We start from the raw sequence: 13627 nt of genomic DNA, 5'->3' as shown, positions 1-13627 counted from the left end.
TGATGGGGAAGAATCCCGATGATAGAAGTCTAGTCTGTGCTGTGATGAAGGGAAATCCAAGATAAATACATGTACTAGTAAGAGGCAGGACAGGCCTCCTTTGACTAAGGTTAAAATCCGTTCGTTTTTATAGCTCATATGTTCTATGGCAGATTAGAAAATCAACATTAATTCTCTATGTAATCTAATAAATGTAAGGGGAGGGGCAGAAGCCCCTGCTATAGGAACATCAGCATTTATAGACGTGCAAGGGTGCTCTGTGGGGCTGTCTCATACCCTCAATCTGGAATTGGTTTCCAAACCACAGAATTAAACTGTTACATATTTTTTTCCCCAGAGAAAATCATGCTGCCTCCAAAGCTGATGCACATACGTGGACATCCACCCACTTATCGCCCCCACACCACCCTCTACAGCATGCCTAGATGGCATGCATTATTGTAAAACCCAAAGAGCTGAACAGCTTGCCTAATGACACCTACCTTGCCTTTGTTGAAGTAGTGGATGATCTTGCGGCACAGTCCCTCTTTCCGCTGCCACTCTGTCTGGGATGGGTAGTGGAGGAATTCCCGAAGTGGCCGTTCTTCCCACTGCAGCAGCTCACAGTAGAGGAGCAGAGTGAATGCGGCCTCTGTGGGGAACAGGCAATATGGAGATCCAGGGACTTCTCCTCAGGGGTCCAGGGGGAGTCTGGTGCCAGGGGACTAGCCCAAGCACTCTGCTAGGATAGGGCATGTGCAGCCCAGGTCAGGGAAACTGGATACCAAAGGTTACATAGAGGGGCTGCCCAGCCAGCCAATAACCTTTGCCCATAGCATTAAGGAGTCAAAGATCCTGGTAGACAACTTCCTCTCATAGCCTAATTATCGATACTGGGCTCCAGATGAAGTATGACCGAGCTACCTGAGAATTTGTGCACAAGTTACCTTGCTTTGGGAGACACAGACATGTCAGAGACAATTCTTGGGTTCCTTTTTAGTCAATGTATTACAGCTTCCTTTCCAACCTTCTCAGAACTGGCTCTTGCAGGAGGGCACTGATCAAGTCTTCTCTCAGCCCTCCCTAAGCCAGCCCCAGTGCCTACAGTAACATTTTCTGACCTTAGCATGGCCTTCGTCTCTACTGTTTCTACAAGGACCAGAGAGACGTGTAAATGGTGGTAAGTGTGTGATGGGCCTGTAGCCAGAAGCTCCATTCCTGGAGGAGCTCAAAGTTGATGCTGAACTCAGGGCAGAGGCCTAGTGACACTTTACCCTACATGTGGAACTGTTCAAGAAAGTTATATAAAACAAGAACAACTAAATACTGTGGCCCTAAATTCTAAGGCATGAGTCACACTTAATTACAGCCACTGATCAGGGTCCTTATTATACAGTCTGCTCTTTCCTGTTCTATTTGGTCATTTTTGGTGGGCATCTCCTAGTGGTAAGGTAATTAGCTCTAGCTTTTGTCTGGCCTTCAAGGCCCTACTCAAGTCCGCTACCAATAACTGTGAAGAATCTCATTTCTAACTATTCCGTGACCCACTTCCAGTTTTAGCCAAACACACCTGCCTGCAGCCACTCCCCAGGCTCTTCCTCATCCTTATCCTTGCCTCTCTGCCTGTGCTCTGGTCACTGGACCTTCCTGCCCAGGGATGCACATGCTTCCTTACTGGATCCAGATGGGAAGTCTTTTATTTCTGGGGAACAAGCTCCTGAGGCACTCAAGGGCTCCCTTTGGAATTTAGGAAACCAGGTGAAATTTTTTTCTTTTCTGATCATATCCTTTTCAGATGTTATTCCTGAGGCCGCCAGAGACAAGGCTTAGCACCCTCTCTTTCTGTCCAAATCCCTGACCCCACCTCTCAGTCATGGCCCAGACCTCTAGGAATTTAGTAAATGCCTCTATATTATATGGAATTTATCAAAGTCTATTGTCTTCTCAGAGGCTTGCTGCAATCATGGGTGGAAGTAGACGGAGAGAATGGCAGATTCAGTCTAGTCATTTCAGATTTAATTCTTGTTAACTTATGTGGTCAGAAAAGGTGGAATCTATGCCAAACAATCCCTTACATCTAGAAATAAGGAAGGAGGGTTCTGTGTTTCTACAAACCCATCTAATTCTAGTAATGTTTGTGGATAAGAATAGCTTGAATTTCATGGTTTGTCACACAAATTCAAGTCCTATGGCTCAAGAGCTAGGATGTAGTGGCTGGCCACCACAGTGAAGAAGGTGGCTATTTTGGGGAAGCTATGGCACCAGGTGATCAGTCAGGAGATACATGCATGCACATACCCTCCTGACTGAGTGGTACTCAGTAAACAGTGTGACAGGCAGGCTGAAATGCTTTTAAATTTGTTCTATTAGAAAGGGCCTTAGTAATAAATTGTAGAAAGGGGCCCTATATGGTCCGTCAGAAAGCCAGATGAACACTCTCAATACTTTCTATTGGAAAATCAAAGTGGGGCTGCTGTGCATTTTGCGGGGAAGAGCCTAGACTGCAAAGCAGTTCTGCTAGCAAGTTCAGAAGTTAGGCAGATATTTCAGTGTTATGGCCTCATGTAGCTCTGGCTGTGAAGGTTTTCAAGGTCAAGAAGGCTCTGCTCTTAGAGAGGGACAGTAAGCTCAGGATGCTCTGAACCTAGTGCATGAGAATTTGGAGGTTACCCTTGAGGCCTCAGAGGGGATGGACAGGAGGCAAGGAGAGAGCAGAACAGCCTCAGACAGCAGAGGACATGGCATGAAGGCACAAGTGGAATTTATTCCTGCTTTCTTTCTGCCATATGTGACAAAGGATTTGAGGGAAAGAATGAAGTGAGGGAGCAACATAAGCCCCAACACTCCGCTAAGATCTGTCAGGCACCAGCTCAGAGCCTTTCTCTGCTAGCTGTGCACACCTGTCCAGTCTGTCCTCACAGGGAGACATGGTTGGGTCCCCCTTCTACTCACCTGTGTAGTTTTCAGCCTGCAAATGCATGTCACAAAGCTTATGGATATAGCGGATATACATCTCTTCTTTGTTAATCTCAGATTTGTAAAAGTTCTGTGAGAGAGAAAAGGAAATACGCATAAAGATGAGAGAGGTTTCCACCTGTGGAGGCCATACCTGAGCTCCAGGCAGCTGGCCAAAGCCCTGGGTGTACTGGACAGGAGGAGGGCAGGCCATGGGCACAGACAGCACCAGCAATAGAAAGGATCAGCCAGAAGGCACAACTGCTCCCCAGGTATGGTGGAACGAATGGCAGATCTGCGGGAGTCCAAATATTGAGAAAGAGGAGGAGTGCCAAGGCAGACTGGGAATTAGGGTATTTCAGGGTTGACTGGACCTTGTTAAGAGGCCAAGGGTAGAGTTCTGTCCAAGGAGAACATTCCTTTCTCAAGTGAAAATGTGACTGGTGAGGTGCAGGTCTCTGAGATATTAGGGACAGAGCTGATATCCTGACTCAAGTCCTTAGGCTTGCAGCCACAGTAGAATGGCCAAGCCTGTCACAGTGCAGGCCAGAAGCTATTCCGCTGGGCAGATAGGAGGAGGGGCCCATGTCTTCTCACCATCAGGTTAACAGTGCAGCCAATCTTCTTATTCTCTGTTTCCTCTCCTTTCATGCAGTCCCTGGAAAGGAAAGCACAGATGAATGTCCCATGGCATGAAGTGGTGGCTCTGGAACAATGCATAGAACTGCAGTGTCACAGAGGCATTAGTATAACTAAACCCTAAATTAAGATGCTCTCCAACAGAAAATGCTTCCACAGGTGGGGGCTATACAGTGAGCTCCCTCTGAGGTTTGGACCCACTCCTAGGGTTCAGAGATCTCTGTTCAACTGAACCTCTCATTCTGGTGGCAGACTGTAGAGCCCAGATGGTACATTAGGGTAGTACCAATATCCTCAGCACAGAAGAGTGTATCAGTAAAGATAAACGTCAAATCCTCAAGTCCCCAGAAGGAGAGGCACAGAGCTTTTCTTACAGGGAAAGTTTCATTTTGTAGGTCAGCGTTCAACAGAAGCCAATATGCTCCACTCCAGAGACCTAGCTTCAAGACCCTGTGGTTACAGCAACCGTGGCATGGCCACCATGTTAACCATCTTACTGGCTTTTCTCCCTATGGTTTCCTTCCTGTGTACTAAGTAGAAGCAGCAGGTTTAAAGTTTCTTTCTGATTTAGGGGTAGCTTCACCCAGGGCTGAGTTACATTCATGCTGATCAGAGCAGGGTTGGGTGTAAGAGGGGTCAAGGCTGGTCTATGAGACACAGAACAACAGGAACACTGAGAATGGATCCTTCCCTAGGGAGAGAGGAGGACTGGTCAAAACCAAGCTCCTCTGGAAGTAGCAGAGGCTTGGCACAAGGAGACAAAGGAGAAGGAGAACCAGAATGGTGAATCTCGCCAGAAGCCTCCTCTACACACAGCCAGCCAGAGTTCCATCTGTTTGCTGTGTCTCCTTCTATGGCACTCTACAGTGCCCTGGCATATAGATACAGTTCCTTGTGTAGCTGTGTGTTAGGGAAAGGCAGCATAAGTGGGTTTATGGACCACTAAGATCAGGTGGAGAGAGTATCTTGACTTTGCTCTACTAACAGGCATGGGGCCCAGTGAGAAACATCACAGTTGGGAGTCAGGAGCCTTAGTCCAAGTCACTGAACCTCTGGGTGATAATGTGACAAAGTTAGTTATTCCCGCCTTCCCAGCTGCAATCCAGCTCACAAAGGGATAACTTCTTTGAAAGAAAGGAATACTGAAAAATCCACACAACTCTCATGATATTCTGCAAAGCCAAGTGTCCTCCCTTCTATGGAGGGCTACTATCAGAAGTGGCAGCTCTGTGGGATTTGAAACCAAGGTCATCCTCCTTTTTTGGTTCCCTAACTGCCATATGGCATTTGGTTCCTCTGTAGTCAGACATGGGGGTCCTTAACAGGCTACTGCAGAACCTTTTAGTGCTAGTAGGGACAGGAAAGTGCTGTGACTTTTTAAGAGGTGGACCAGATGGCCAACTAGTTAGTTACAAGCAACATAGAAAGTGGCAGGAAGCATCTGTCTCTCCAATAAGTTGGCGGATAGAGAGTAGTGAGGTCTCAACTAGCTACTTTGGCATTTAATGTTTTTTTTGTTTTTGTTTGTTTTGTTTTTTCTAGAAAGCATCTGAAACACTTACCAGGCATCACCTTCTGTTTGGCTATAACTAGAACTTCATTGCCAAGTCAATTAAACAGGAAAGTATTGTCCTCAACCCTGTGATGGCAGGGGCATTCCCTACACCTTTGTGCTCTATGACCACCTCTCCCATGCACTGCTAACAGCTGCCTCTTCTCTTCTGTGTGGCTGTGCATCACTTCTGTGTGGCTACTCAACATAGAGGACACCTTTTAAAGCCTCTGACTTGGGTGCAGCCATTGCTCTCCCCTGTTCTTTCTCTGGAGGACGAACAGGGAAGACCCTCCTAAAGAGGCTTCTGAAGCAACCGGTTGTGAGCACTGGGCTTGTGGTGACCTAGACCAGGGCCCAGGCAGCCCTTAGTGCAACTGGAGAGGCCTGAGAAAGGAAGGCTCCATAACCTCCAGTTCCTTTTCCAGGTGGAGGTTACACTTAAAGTCCCAAGGGCTTGGCAACCCTAGCCCTGTCCCTGTATGTTCCAGGGCACTAAGAACCACTCCCCCTACCCCACGGGGCTCTGCTTCCTAACCTGAGAAATACAGTTGCCACCAGTGAGCATTTTATATCTGACACAGAGTATCATTCACACAAAAGTTGAAGAGGTACTCCTCTGAGTACTTAAGGTTCATGCTAGTCTAAAACAGAGTCTCACACTCTAGGTTCAGATCATTCTGGAGTATAACCTATTAATTATTTGCCTAATCAATGTATATGTATCTGTCAACTATTTTCTTAGTAGGTTCTTATTGCACTAAATTGCACTGGGGTAAAAGAGACTACTTTGGTTCCTGCACGGTCTTCCAATTGGTCAATATATACTGTACACTTGGGACCAGGGAGATAAGGACAAGGTCCCTGCCCTCAAGAGGCTTCTCTCTTCAATTGAATGAGTCAGAAAGGTGACAAATGATTATCATGCAAGGTGACTGATGCTTTGAAAGAAGTGTATACAGAGATCCAGGTAAGCTTTTATCTGGCAAAACTTCCTTGATGGGGCTTGGTAGGAAGGCCACTCTTGGGAGGACATAGCATGTAGAGAAGCCTGAAGAGAAGGGATGTGAGTGGAGACAACACGGATGAAAGAATAGGGCATGGCTCTTGAGTCAGATGTGGGTTCAAATCCCAGCAATGGCACTTCCTATCACTGGTGTTTCTTCACTGATAAAAACAGGGATAACCCTTCACAGCTCCTTATGGGATTAGAGATAATGCTTGTCAAGCACAAAGCACATAGTGTATTTTTAACAGATAAGAGCCATGATAAACATTGTGGTATTTCCTTTTGTGTTAACAGGGAGCAACACTAGGAGGTTAGCATGTGCACATGGGTGCTGGGACTGTCAAGCAACAGGGCTGGAGGAGTAGGCAAAGGCCAGTTTATAAAGGGGCTTTGCTGCCATGTGAAAGAGCATGAACTTTGTTTATTAATGAACCCATTATTGAGACAAGAAATGGAAGAGAATGAAATTGGGTTTGGCCACGAGTTTGAGTTGTTTGTACAAGGTAGATACAAAAATCAAACAGGCAGCTAGAACTAGGCTAAGAAATTAATTTAGGCTCTTTCTGGTAGGCCACAGTGAATAGAGCTTAACCTTTAGTAAATGTTTTAGGGCGGGGGAGGTATAGAGTTTTGTGCATCCCTCTTCCCTGTCTGATAGCAGGTACAGAAAAGGCTGGGGATATGGCATGAACAAAGGAGTCCACTATTCTAAAAGGCATCCCCAAAAGGCCACTTGTCAACTTTTAAGGTCCAGGAAAAATGGGCTGAAACTTGCACAAGCACAACTGTGCTACAGGAAGAGGGGATGCCTAACATGGGAACCCATTTCTCAGGAATTCCATTTCCATGTCCAGATAGTACACTGGACACCTGAGTCTTCTGCAAAGCAGAAGTCTTGCCATAGGAGTACCTTCTATTCAGCAGCAACTGGAGGTGGCCTAAACCCCCTCATTTCCTGATGCATGGGTTGGAAGTGCTCTCCTTTGGCGTTTACATGTCTTGTAGCACAGAGAAGACAACTATTGCTTGGGGATGGATTTCCTCTATCATTCCTCATTCCCTATCACCTCCCTCTAGGCTCCTAAAAGGTACCCTTAGCCACCACATGAACTCTGCTAAGAGAATAATGAAGCCTGCAATGGTGGCTTCATTGCCCCATCTGGAGTAATTCAAAAGCTGTGATATGACAGAAAGCAAGATTTCATGAAAAAACTAATTTTATATGAACTCTCAAACTAAACATAGCATAAAGATCTCTGAGCTCACAGGCTGCTTCCTCTAATCTGTTCACGGTCAGGACCAAGGGACAGAAAAAAACACTTTAGGCAAAGAATGGAGGCATGGAAAAGTAGGATCCCCAGTGCCTGGAAAAACCAACTGAAGTCCTGCTGTGTCACACTTCTGTACCGGGTGATATTTCCCCGCCCATCTGTCATATGGCTCTCAGGAACACAGCACAAAGGACCTACAGTTGTTTGCTGCATTGCTCTGAGCTGTGACCTTTCTGGATGGAAACCTGCGTGTCCCTGGGATGCCTCCTGGATATATGTGCTCACATATCAGGGGGGATCCTAGGAAGCCCTGGCCTACCCCTGGGAGAGGACTCTTTCCCTCTCTTTGGCCATCACTAGATTCCCAATGACTGATGATGGCACCCAAACCAGAAGAGTCCTCCCCCTGAAGGCCACATGGTTTCAATTTTAAGGTCAGAGGATGTCCTTGCTGAGGCAAGTATCCTGATCAGACAAAAGGTCAGATAGGTAGGTGCCGGAGAAGATACCTGTAGTCAAGAAGGCGTTCCATGAGGCGGGTGACTGAGGTCACAAAGGAAATGCCGGTTTCACGCCATGTTTCCTGTTCAACCTTCTCCAGTAGGCTATTAGTGGGAGGGTGGAGGGAAACAAACACAGTATACAATTTATGAGCCTTCCTTGGGCACAAAAGTGAGGTCCCAGAGCCCATGGAACCTGTGATGGATCTGGAGACAGAAGACTTACCACACTACAGTCTTACCTGGGGTAGGGCCCAAACAGCTGGGTTCTACTCCATGCAGCAGAAAGCAAAGACAAGGTGATTACTGAACTGGCAGGAACAGATGAGCATATTTTCCATTTTCCTGTATAAGTTCCTAAGGATGCCAATGAACTGAGGAAGGGGTTTTAAAGCCCCAGCCCTTTAGGTGTATGCTGTGAGGTTTGTTCTAAAACAGCAGATGAATAAGAGCCCACTGAGGATGGATCTGGCTTTGCAGTTGGCCAACTACCTCCATCACCACTCAGAGGCATCCTCAGCAAACATACAAACTCAACTTTTCATGTAAACCAAGGAAAAGGTTCCGACTAGTCTTGAGGGCCCAGTATGAAGGGCAGTGAGTGAAACTAGGAGTTATACCTGGTCATCTCCACTGTCAGGGGATGTTTCCAAGTGAAAATTGCCAGAGCCAAGAGCTAAATGCCCAGGTCCTTTTCTCATTTGCCAGCCCATGCTCCTGGCACCTCAGGGTAGCCTCTGGCTTCTCTGCCTTCCCACAGACCTCTCCTAGAGGATGATGACCTAGAATTTCTGCTTGCTCTAGTGATGAGCCCAGGTCCAGGTCTCATTCCTGATTCCTTTCTACACTGTCCCTCACTCCCTAAAAGTCATGAAAGTCACCTGGAGTGGCAGGCCCAGCTAAAAGCCCAGCACTGGGTACTCCCACTCACAACATGGCTGCTGTTAATGCTGCCATGACGGCGACAGTCTTCCCCACACAGAGTATATGGCCTGAGCTGAGGCTTCTGGGAAAGTGAGGGTTTCCCATGTGACCTATATTACTAGAGAGAGAAGGCACACCATTGCTCTGGCCTCTGAGCTGTGTGGATGAAGCCACTGTGTCAGTATTTCCCAAACTATTCTCCAGAGCTCTGCTGTCCTGGAGGACCAAGAAAGGTGTTCTGCGAGCAAACAAGCCTGGGAAATGCTGGTCACTACACACTCCTGTCAGAGATATTTCACATCTTTCTGCCTATTAAAGGCTTTGCTAAGTCCTGTAATAGAGGTCTGCTCAATTTTGTTTAATTGAATCTTTTCTGAACTGACCACTTACTTTTTTCCCCCAGCAACTTCCCCAAAACACAAATTGGGAAATGCTGCTTTATGGTTCTCGGAAGTTTTCAGTCCTCAAACATGATTTAGAAGAGTTTATGAAACACTATTTGGTCAGGTAATTAGTAAGTGCAAGTTATTTGTGTGCTTTTTCCTTTGTAGTAAAATCATCTGTTAGTGACTTAGGAAGAGATTTCTCTGCATTATTTCCACAGTTAGAAACATCTTTAGCTAAAAGAAAAATACTAAGGTATAGATTCATTTACACAAATTATACTTACTTAAATTTCATAAATTCACATTTTGTGTGACTCATTAAGGAACAAAGTGGGTAGGATATAGTAGAAAGATTCCCCCTTCTTGAAATTGGAAGATCTGAGTCCTCCCCCCAGATCGGCTTTTCACAGGTCATTCAACCGAGGGCATGCTAACACTTTCCTCATCTCAGTTTCACCACCTTTAGTCATGAAGATAATTTCTGCCCTGCTCACCTCACAGGTGTGTTGTGAGGATTAAGTAAGAAACGTCAACACGTTTGTACACTGTAAAGTTCTAAGCAAGTGTACAGTATTATTATTGGAAAAATATGTTATAGGCTTGTCTTCAAAATGGCATGAAAACAAAGAAAATATTAAAGCTGGAAATAATGAGTGAGATGGGAGGGGACTCTAGAGCTATAAAAGTCTAAAGATTTTGTTTTTTTGGAAGATAAAATGTCCAGCATCACTATCTATCTGGGAGAATCATGGCTCTCCTGAGTCCCTCCTTTGGACTTAGCCCTGTGGCAAAGACTCTTGGCCTCCAACATTTCAAGACAGGAGCTATGAGGGGCGCCTGGGTGGCTCAGTCGGTTAAGCGTCCGACTTTGGCTCAGGTTGATCTCGCGGTCCGTGAGTTTGAGCCCCGCATCGGGCTCTGTGCTGACAGCTCAGAGCCTGGAGCCTGTTTCAGATTCTGTGTCTCCCTCTTTCTGACCCTCCCCTGTTCATGCTCTGTCTCTCTGTGTCTTAAAAATAAATAAATGTTAAAAAAAAAAAGACAGGAGCTATGAATGTAGACCTGGGAAAATCCCTGACATCACTCAGTACAAACACCCTGTTTCACAAACAGGGAAACTGTCCTGGAGAGTGGGCACAACTTTTAAAGTCACAAGATCCATGGTAGTGTTTTTTCAAGTTGATTGTACCATCTTATGAAGCAAGGATTTAACTTTTTACCTCTCAGAAATGCCAGCACTGAGCCCTCAGAGAGTCCCCATGGGCTGTGTGCCCAACTGGATACAGTGCATGCTATGAAGACATATAAAGACCCTTTTCCTATCAGCAAATCTAAGAGCTCAGAGTTACCGCCTGTCTCTACCTCTTTAGTCAACTATGGCAATCCCTGAGAGCTTGCTGCCATAATGCCACCGTCCTATTGACTAGGAACAATCTAGGTCACTCCTGATACTCACCCTCTGAAGCCCAGCCAGCATGGGTTGCACCCCTACCCCTCATCAGCCCATTTCACCCCCTCCCCCAGTGTGGGGTGCTTGGGGCTAAAGCAGCTTACAGCAGGCCGAAGAGCTCTCTGTAACTCTCGTCGCCTTTCCCTTCTGACACCATGCTGTCCAGCTTGTCAATCAGCTCAGCCTCCACCTAGAGGGAAGCAGAGACTTCATGAACCCAAGCTGACCTCAGAGGAAGATTGGGAAATCTAGCTCCTACCACAGGTGAGAATGGCTGGGAACTGCTTCCTGATTTTATCCTTGTACCAAATAAATCCAAGGGAAGGCAGGACCTCATCTACAGCACCAAGAAACCACTCTGCCCCCTTGATTAGGAAGGCTCCCCACTCCAGTGGTTTAAAGTTGGAACTTACACACCTCAGATACTCTTTTCCCAGTCTAGGGTCAAAAGGCAAGGATTCCATGGAAAGAAAAGTATTTTGGATACAAAAGAGGTCTTTGTCAAGTGTTTCTCTTTCTTAAAAAAATGTACACTCAAAAGAAATTGTGTGAGTAAAATACATTTGGTTAGAACTTTACCCTCTAGTCAGCCAGTCACAAAGGAAGCTTGCAGCAGGGCTAGCCCTTACTCGAATGACTGACATGATTCTGAGTTGAGCAAGGTATGAGTGTATCCTTCAGAGATTCTACTTCAGGATAAAAAGCTCCACTGTTTGTCCCCATAGGACCTAGAGCCCTTGGGGCTGCTGCCTCGCCACTGCCTCATCACTGGGGCACCTGCATTTGTTACTGAATTCTTAAACCGTGAGGAGCAATACTGTACTTTTTCCTACCCAACTGATCTGCAAGGTGTTCAGCAGTGCTCAGGCACTTCCAACAAGCCTCACTGGATTTACTCTGAGGTGAGAAATTAGTCATAAGTGATGTGAGATAAAAGTCTTTTAAACCCCTCATTAGCCTTTAAAATGTGGTACTGGGAGCGCCTGGGTGGCTCAGTTGGTTGAGTGTCTGACGTCGGCTCAGGTCATGATCCCACTGCTCGTGAGTTTGAGCCCTGCATCAGGCTCTGCTGACAGCTCAGAGCCTGGAGCCTGCTTTGGATTCTGTGTCTCCTTCTCTCTGTCCCTACTCTGCTCCCACTGTCTCTCTCTCTCTCTCTCAAAAGTAATAAACATTAAAGAAAAAATTAAAAATTTTTCATGTAGTATTGTGGCACCTCACACCACTCAAGAGTGGCTAAAATTAACAACTCAGGAAACAACAGATGTTGATGAGGATGTGGAAAAAGGGTAACTCTCTTGCACTGTTGGTGGGAATGCAAACTGGTGCAGCCACTCTGGAAAACAGTGTGGAGGCTCCTCAAAAAATTGAAAACAGAATTACACTATGACCCAGCAAGAACACTACTGGGAATTTATCCAAAGGAAACAGCGTTCTGATTCATAGGGGTACATGCACCCTAATAGTCATAGCAGTGCTATCAACAATAGCCAAATTATGGAAAGAGTCCAAATGTCCATCAAGTGATGAATGGATAAAGAAAATGTGGTTTATATATACAATGGAATACTACTAAGTGATGAAAAAGAATGAAATCTTGCCATTTGCAACAAGGATGGAACTGGAGGGTAGTATGCTAAGTGAAATAAGAGAAACTCAGTCAGACAAAGACAGATATATGTTTTCACTCATATGTGGAATTTGAGAAACTTAACTGAAGGCCATGGAGGAAGGGAAGGAAAAAAAAATAGTTACAAACAGAGAGGGAGGGAGGCAAACCATAAGAGACTCTTAAATACAGAGAACAAACTGAGGGGTTGATGGGGGTAGGGGAAATGAGTGATGGGCATTGAGGAGGGCACTTGGGATGAGTACTGGGTGTTGTATGTAAGTGATGAATCATGGAAATCTACTCCCGAATCCAAGAGAACACTGTATATACTGTATGTTAGCTAGTTTGACAATAAATCATATTAAAAAAATAAATGTGGTATTTTGGTATTATTTATATAAATACTTCATATAAACAAAGAGGCATGGCTGCTTTTAATAATGAGCTATAACAGAAGCATTTTCTCACTTCACATAGGGCCAAAGAGTCCTAAAGCAATGAAGTTATAAAAAAATAATTGAATTAGAAAATTCATTGTAGGCAATTATGGTTTCTGAACCCCTTCAGCAGGAAATGAGAATGGATGAATAAATGTGGCTCTGTTTACAGTGGTCTGCTCCGCAGAGACTGTCGTACATTCATGTATGGCCTGATGAGTCAGCTGCTTTAATATGCATTTCAGAGAAAGAAAATCTGAGACCAGGGGTCCTTAGGGATTGATGCCATGTCTTTCTCTGTGTGGAGAAGAGACTTCAGCAGGGACTTGCCTGGGGTCATGTAAAGTCAGATAGAGCCAGGACCAGAGGCCAAGGGATCTCATTCTCAGTTCAAATCTTGTCTCTTCTTACTGGGTCAATCAGTGGCCCACAAGCCTCCCAGGGGAAGAAGGGTCTGTTTATAACAAGGGATCTCTCTTCAAACATGCAGGTATAGGTAGATTGTGTTTTCCAGGACACGGCAAATAGGGGAAAGGGACCTGGAGCAGCAGGGGGGTATGACTGTGTAAACATGGGTGCAGTAGTTCCCTTGAATTCTCAAAATGGGCCCCTGGGCTAGCAGTATCAGTCATTAGATATCATTAGAAATGAAGATTCTCAGGCTCCCAGTGGATCATAAACTTGGGAAAAGGAGAAGCAATCTGTTTCAATAAGCCCTCCCAGTTGTGATGCCTATTCAAGTGTTAGAACTTCTGTATTAGGCAGAGGAGTTGGTGATGGGAGGATATGGGGATATTGATTCATCACCCTCTATAGTGCTGATAAAGCGAGAAGTTATTAGGAGAAACTGAGAAATCCAAAACAAGTAATGCTGCAGATCAATGTATGCAAAACCAATGTCTTTAAGTCAAAT

General features: G+C 45.5%; 1 protein-coding gene across 4 annotated transcripts in view; it reads right to left on the bottom strand.

The window, feature by feature from the left end:
* DOCK3 (dedicator of cytokinesis 3) overlaps nt 1-13627 on the bottom strand; it is a 597071-nt gene that overhangs the window by 31329 nt on the left and 552115 nt on the right. For 3 of the 4 annotated variants that reach the window (XM_081794945.1, XM_078443039.2, XM_078443040.1), the window contains 6 exons: nt 10770-10855; nt 8148-8174; nt 7915-8010; nt 3532-3592; nt 2932-3025; nt 483-631 (listed from right to left, as the gene is read on the bottom strand). In XM_081794945.1, coding sequence (XP_081651071.1) covers nt 483-631; nt 2932-3025; nt 3532-3592; nt 7915-8010; nt 8148-8174; nt 10770-10855 — 513 coding nt within the window. The remainder of the gene's footprint in view (nt 1-482; nt 632-2931; nt 3026-3531; nt 3593-7914; nt 8011-8147; nt 8175-10769; nt 10856-13627) is intronic. The other variant, XM_081794946.1, reaches the window with a different exon arrangement.

This window comes from Panthera onca, chromosome A2, assembly GCF_046562875.1.
Source record: "Panthera onca isolate mPanOnc1 chromosome A2, mPanOnc1 haplotype 2, whole genome shotgun sequence".
Lineage (NCBI taxonomy): Eukaryota > Metazoa > Chordata > Mammalia > Carnivora > Felidae > Panthera > Panthera onca.
The sequence above is the reverse complement of the archived record's forward strand: the minus strand, read 5'-3'. Positions and strand labels throughout refer to the sequence as shown.